The sequence below is a fragment of the Rhamphochromis sp. 'chilingali' genome (genome assembly GCF_963969265.1).
Source record: "Rhamphochromis sp. 'chilingali' genome assembly, chromosome: 4".
NCBI lineage: Eukaryota > Metazoa > Chordata > Actinopteri > Cichliformes > Cichlidae > Rhamphochromis > Rhamphochromis sp. 'chilingali'.
Genome location: NC_137948.1, coordinates 45,137,063 through 45,144,583, shown reverse-complemented (window position 1 = coordinate 45,144,583; position 7,521 = coordinate 45,137,063). Strand labels below are relative to the sequence as shown.

The window sequence follows — 7,521 nt, the reverse complement described above, 5'->3', positions numbered from 1 at the left end:
AGGACACTTCTGCCAAACCATATTAGTAGTGGGTCTGCACAGTGAAATTTTAATGGTATATTACTCTTGTTTTCCTCCCTCTGCTTTTAATCTCTTCTCTCAGTGTCAGATCCATTGTTCTCTAAGCCCCTTCTGCTGTTCTATTACTATCACAGACACACACACACACACACACACACGAATGCGCACACACACAGACACACACACACACACACACACACACACATGCATGCGCACACACACAGACACACATGCACACACACGCACACACGCACATGCATCCACACACACGCACACACACACACACACACACACACACACACACACACACACACACACATGCATGCGCACACACACAGACACACATGCACACACATGCACACACGCACATGCATCCACACACACGCACACACACACACACACACACACACACACACACACACACACACACACACACACACACACACACACACACACACACACACACGAGGAAGACTGTAATGGACATGATCACTCTTACAAACAGACTTTTGTTCCAGGTCTGTAATTGTGTTTGTTGAGAGAGGTGATAGAAGTCAGGCGGATGTGATGATGTATCATCAGCATAAACCCAAGAAATGACTGACACTGTGGTTCTGATTCATCTGTCGCATAACAAAACTAACCGAAACATCTGAGTACCAAAACATATTTTACAATCACAAACCTGTTAAAGGGTTAAATTAAAATCACAAATGAATTACATATTTGGTCCATTTTATTAGAGCTCATAAAATGAATAAAACCAAAAATATAGCACACTTACTTGTCTTAATTTCATTTTATGCTTTATGTATACAGTTACCTTTGGCCTGCTCTTGTGTCACAGCTTATCGTCTATTGAAAAATAGCTCAGAATTACAGTTACAGATATGGAGCTTAATTATGTTTTTTTTTCTTTTGTATTTACAGTTTTTGCCCGTTGCCTGAACACATTTTGCAAAACTTTGCTCATTGTGCCAAAACCCTAAACACAAGTAAACATGACACAACACTGGGAAATATACCATTCACATCTGCACCAAATTGAAACTCTACTCTCAAAACCTAAACTCTGCTATCAAAACCTAACATTCCTTTGTCAAAATGTAACTCTGTTGACAAAATGACACATACTTGCATCATATGCAAACACTTACAGAGCAGGAGGAACACACTAGTCTTCTTTACATAAAACACTGCAGTCCTTGATTTCCATTGTTCATTCAGAAGGCATATTTTCAGGAGACACATTTGCAAACAACCAAAAAAGCAAATAGACCTACTCAATATTGTACATTGCAGTACCATGAATTCAGATAAAGCAAAAAAAACCAAAACAAAAAAACCCCCATAATACAGTAATAGAAAAAACACTATACTGTAAACAAAAAATCATGACAATTGTGCATACGTGGGCTCATGGATCCCGCCGTCTGTTGGGGTCTGTCCACAGGACCTCATCAACATCGCAAGCAATGTCTTCTCCCGCTGGGCACCGGGGAAAATATCCTCTTCCATGTCAAAACCATCCATGGATTGCTGTCACCTGAATGTCGCCGCAGGCCTGTTCCATTGCCTGCAGAAGAGGCATGCAGGCATGTAGTTGGCGGTCATATACACGCCATCTCCAAGCCGAAAAAAATTCCTCTATAGGGTTTAAAAATGGTGAGTAAGGGGGCAAGCATACCACTTCAAGTTGACTTTGGTTGGAGAACCAGGCCTGGACCAGAGCAGCCCGATGGAAACTGACATGATCCCATATCACCACAAACCTGGGCTGATCTGCTCTGTTCTGTACAACTATATCATGGAGAGCATCTAGAAATGTGAGTATGTGTTGGCTATTGTATGGACCTAGTATTGCATGATGGTGCAGAAGCCCTCGAAGGCATATGGCGGCACATAATGTGATGTTTCCCTCGCGCTGCCCTGGGACGTGCACAATTGCCCTTTGGCCAATTACATTACGACCCCGTCATCTTGTTTTGCTCAGGTCGAATCCAGCTTCATCAATGAAAATGTATTCATGAGGCTGTGCAGCTCCATCCATGGCCAAGATTCTCTGAAAAAAAGGGGAACATATCACTGTACTACAGTGCTACACATGCAGCACCCTCACCCCATCACACAGGTACCTGTGTAGCTCTCAGAATGGATCCATGTGGTACTGATATGGTACATATTCAGCTGCTACTGGACTTCACCAATACTCTATTGTAAATGTAAGGGACAGTTACACGTACCCGTACATATTCAGCTCGAAGTCCTTTGACCCTGTCACTGTTCCTCTCAAATGGGACTCTGTAGGGCTGCTTCATGGTGATGCTGTGTTTACCCAAGATGCGTCTGATGGTGGTGATGCTCACATGGTCTATGTTGCTGAACACTCGCCTGTCTGCAAGTATTTGCTTTCGTAGCTGGTGGAGACGGATGGCATTGTCTGCCCTCACTAGGTCCACAACAGCAAGTTCCTGCCGTTGTGTGAACAGGCGTTGGCGTCCTCCCCCAGAAGGTCTTCGAGTCATTCTAGAGAAATACAACCACATACTGTCATCAGTTTGCTTATTTTTCTTACAGTACTTTACTGTATATACTGTATCATCCACTGTACAACACTGTACTTCAATATAAGTAATCATGGTATGTTTCACAGAAACTACCACTTTGGCTGCAAAAGGAGCATTAGCACCCTGCAGTACGCTGCACACTTGATATGGTAACTGTAGAACAGTACTATGAAAACCATCTGAGTAGAGTAGAAGGCAGTGAGATGAAGACAGACCTGTTTTCTAGTCGGAATTTTCTTATTACAGATGCCACTGTGAAGCGGCTTAGATGTGGGTGGACTCTCTGCCCAGCTTCCCTCATAGTCAGGCCGTGGTTGATGACATGGTCCACCAAAGTTGCTCTTATATCATCAGAAATATGGGTCTGTGCATGGCCTCTTTGACCTCCTCCTCCTCTTCCTCTTGCTCTCCCTCCATCCATGCTTGCAAAGTTCTTGAAATGGCTAAACTGAGGGCTTTTTGTGGTTGGCTAATTGGTGTTCAGTTTTGCAAGTAAGTGCCTTCAGGTGTATATTTGAGTGGTTGCAATTACCCGATGTGTTTTGTATTTTGGATACATGTGTTTTCCAAATGGCACCCTGAAATTTCATTTTTGAACGAAGTGTCTTATGTATGAAATAGAGTGTAGTATGCAGGACCATGTGTGTTGCATAAAGGAGTAAGTGTGTTGCATAATTGCAACCAGAGTGCAAAGCAGCACTTTTGTTTAAGGTATGGGTACATGTGTTTGAGGTATGGTAACAAAAGCTTCAAGTTGTGTTACTTTAGTCTAAGCATGGGTTTATAGTGTTCAAGCAACGAGCAAAAACTGTAAAAGGCCTAAATGAAATTTAGGTAACATTTTTTATTTATTGTGTTTACAAGTCTTTGCTTTTCAAAACAAGCTAGTCAGTGGCAGAGAATTTACTGCCAAAGCAAAATTATAAGAACAAACTAAATCCAATAACTTGATTTCCCATCCTGCTTCTTTGAACCTCACATCCACAGACTGAAACCTGCAGGTGCAGGAGTCACTGTTCAGGGATTTAAGTTAAAAAAAAATCTTTTTAATAATGCCAATGAAAACTTCTAAGAACTATTTTATCACCATATTATTACAGTTTTTTACAGACGCTAGGACACATTTCACAATACTTAGGTCACTTTTGCAAAACTCTTCACACAATCCTCCTAACTGACCTTCAGCTTGGCAAAGCAGTTCATTTCACATTCAAAATGCACTACAACTACCAAAACACTTCATTCAGGTCTCAAATAAACTCATTCTTCCAGAACACTAGCAAAGGTTGACAGCCGACAAACACACTTTGTCACCCACAAAACAATGACCTAAAAACACTAACAACATGTAGCATTACACAGTGTTTCCTTGTGTAAAACAAGGACACATCTCTGTTTATAATTTCAATATATGTTACTGGAATGAATCAGACATCATGCAGAATTCGTTAATATTTGTTTATGTATTTTTATTTTTTTGCACTAAGTAATCCCAAAATACAAGAATTTGTATACACACCATCCACTGATACACATACAATAGTAATGCTAATCTACTCGGTCTTCTCCATTTGGCCACAGGTTCTCATCCACATCACATCTTACAGTTTTTTACAGTCGCTAACAAGCGCCTACCCATACTTCAGATACTTTTTCTAAACTCTTAACACAGACCCACACCTACAAAACACAATTGGCCAAATGGATAATATCCTTCCCAAAAATACACTTTGTTAAATATATACTAACTCCTCATTTCAAAATTAGAACACATCTTTCTCTGCACACACTAACTGTACAAAAACACTATAAATCTGACTCAAAATGAAATTAGTCTGTCAAAGAATAACACTTGTTTTCACTTCACAAGGTACATGCAGTCAATCAAAGTACACCAGGTTTCAAAATACTGGCTATTATTGACATTACAAAAACTGCATAGACTTTTATGTTTCAGTGTCACAGGTATTTGCATGCGAAACATGCAATCCACCATATTGACACCAGAAATGTCTTGGTTGGTAACTGTATGTCCACATGTACAGTAATGTTCACATTCAAAAGCATTCCAGTAAAAAGCAAACAAGTTTTTGTTTCTTTACTGTTTACCACAGGAGGTACAGTAGAAACACGGTATGATAGGACAGAGAAAGTTTTACAGTATTGCTTACAGTGAACAAAATATCCATGAAACACACAAGAGCATTCTGAACAAAAAAACAACAGCAAAAAGCCAAGATAAAAAGGGGGGGAGGGGGGCTAAAAAAAGGCAAAAACTTTGCATCTAATCTCTGCGATCTTCAGGGTTAGGCCACATGTTTTCATCAACATCACATCTGATGTCAGCCAAGTCGATGCACCTGGGATAAAACCGCCTGGTATGTCGGATCCACCCTTGGCAATCGTCAACTGTGATGTCCCTGGAGCCAGCATCCATGGCTTCAAGGAGGGACATCTGGTCATGTGGCTGATGGTCATAAACCTTCCACCTCCATGCAGAAAAAAACTCCTCTATGGGGTTGAGGAAAGGTGAATAGGGTGGAAGGAAGAGACTTACCAGTCTTGGGTGGACTTCAAACCATGTTGTTATTGCTTGCGAGTGATGGAAAGCCACATTGTCCCAGGTAATTACAAAGGTCCTCATGTTTTCACCCTCCTGACCCTGCTCTGGAACCAGGCGCTGGTGGAGATCATTGAGAAAGGCAAGCAAGCGCTCTGTATTATAGGGTCCAACCTGACATCTGTGAAGGAGTAATCCTGCATTTGCAATTGCTGCACACATGGTAATGTTTGCCCCTCTCTGTCCTGGCACATCAACTGTGGCCCTTTTTCCAATTACATTTCGTCCACGTCGACGCCTTTTGGCCAGATTGAATCCTGCCTCATCGATGTATATGAATTCATGAGGGGCCTGGTTGGCCTCCAATTCCATAACTCTCTGAAACAAAGTTTATGTAAGTCATGTTAGTACTGTATACCATACTGTACTGTAACCTAGTATTGTGTAGGTTACCTACTTGCAAAGTGCAAAGCTTATAGAACTGGACATTGGATTGAATATACACTGTACCTGGACATATTGTCGTCGTAGCTCCTTGACCCTCTCACTGTTCCTCTCAAAGGGAACAGTGTAGAGCTGCTTCATCCGCACTCTGTGTTTGGACAATGTCCGCGTAATGGTTGTGAGGCTGATTCTATCGATATTGTCGAATATCTCATGGTCCGCCACAATTCTGGTTTGTATTTCACGCAGTTTTATTGCATTATTTGCAGTAACCATTTCCACAATGGCAAGCTCCTGATCATTACTGAGGAGCTTTCCTCTTCCCCCAGAGGGTGGAAGACGTTGCATTCTTTAGAAAGACAGACAATTCAACATATGCATTACTGTATGACCATATTGACATGTCAAGTGAGAATAGAAACAATCCATGTAAAATGCAATACTTACCTGTTGGTTTGTTGAAAGGTGCGTATAATGGAGGCAACCGTTGACCGCCTCAAATTGGGCTGCACTCTTTCACCAGCCTCTCTTAGTGAAAGACCATGGTTGATTACATGGTCAATGATAGTGGCACGAATTTCATCACTGACTACTGTTCTTGCAGCCCTTGGAATGCCACCACCACGCATTCTTACACCTCTACCTTGCCCTCTCCTTGGGCCTGCTCTTCTCTCTGGGCCCCTTGCTCTTACTCCTCCTCGACCAGACATTACAGTGTTTGTCTTTTTTTTGTTTCCAAAAACATCACTCCTCAAGGTCTTGCCTTATGAACCCCACTGAGTCTAAGCCAGAATGGAAGAAGCTGTGGTTGGCCCAATTTACCCAACATAAATCAGCTGTGTGTCAATTATTCAGTTGTTTGTTTATTATCAGCTGAGATATATTTTTGATATTGATATTGTTTTTGTACTGATATCATTGCAGGGGCAGAGGTTTTTATACTGTATCTAAGGTTTGGAATATTGTTTTTGCTATTGTGGGATGTTGTGTGTTAACATTCGTAGATACTACAAGAACAGTCCATAGTTTTGTTGGGAGGTATAACTTGTCTGTTAAGAAAATGTAAGCATTGTGGAAATGTGTTCACTGACTGCATATTGGGTGAACACGACATGAAATGTGTGAATGGTATGGCCACAACAGACCGATCCTGTGCTAATTGTGTTTAGAGTTTTGCAAATGTGACAACTGTTTGGACAAACGCTTGTTAGCGACTGTAAAAAACTGTATGTCATCTAGGGCAACACACCTAGGAAAGAATCTTCTGGCTGCCAGAATTGAAGGAGTTGAACAATTGAAGGAGTAACACCTGTGTAGATGTTCATCTACAATGAGAATCAGCTGTGGCTGGTTAAACTGCATTTTTAGATTTAAAATATGTTTCAATAAAATATTGCTGTTGGATTTTGCTGTCTTTTCAAGTTTTGCATTGTGTTATTGTTTTGGCCATAAGTTTAACAGTTTTGAAAACAGTATGTAAGCACGTGCAAAATGTCCTGTACGTACAAAGATTTTTGGCAGTTGTTGTGTCTGAGTGAGAAGATAATTCATGAAATTTGAGAGATGTAGTCATTGAATGCATTTTGTGCCAAAACAATGATAACTGGTCCTCAGTTTAGCCCACATAGACTTCTGTTGTGCTCACTGTGTGAGGAGTTTTGCAAACGTGACCTAAGTATTGAGAAATGTGTCCAAGCGGCTGTAAAAAACTGTAAATCCACCATAACCCATACCATTAAACCATAAGCAGCTACTGTAATGAGTGTCACATTTACTACTACTACTACCCAACAATCCACCATACTGTAGATGCACAGAATCACCAAGATGTCTGAGAAAACAAAAAGTGACAGATGCACAAAAAGGGGTGAGGGGAGGAGAGTAGGAAGATAAACCTATAAGAAACAATGAGCTCATAAAGAACTGCAT

General features: G+C 41.0%; 1 protein-coding gene across 1 annotated transcript; it reads right to left on the bottom strand.

The window, feature by feature from the left end:
• Positions 1-4,218: 4,218 nt before the first annotated feature.
• LOC308395757 (uncharacterized protein) lies at positions 4,219-6,361 on the bottom strand. Its single transcript, XM_080880746.1, has 3 exons — positions 6,040-6,361; positions 5,659-5,941; positions 4,219-5,526 (listed from the first exon to the last, which is right to left on the bottom strand). The coding sequence occupies exons 1-3, from the start codon at positions 6,300-6,302 to the stop codon at positions 4,873-4,875; spliced, it is 1,200 nt and encodes a 399-aa protein (XP_080736872.1). The 5' UTR covers positions 6,303-6,361; the 3' UTR covers positions 4,219-4,872.
• Between the last annotated feature and the right edge of the window lie 1,160 nt (positions 6,362-7,521).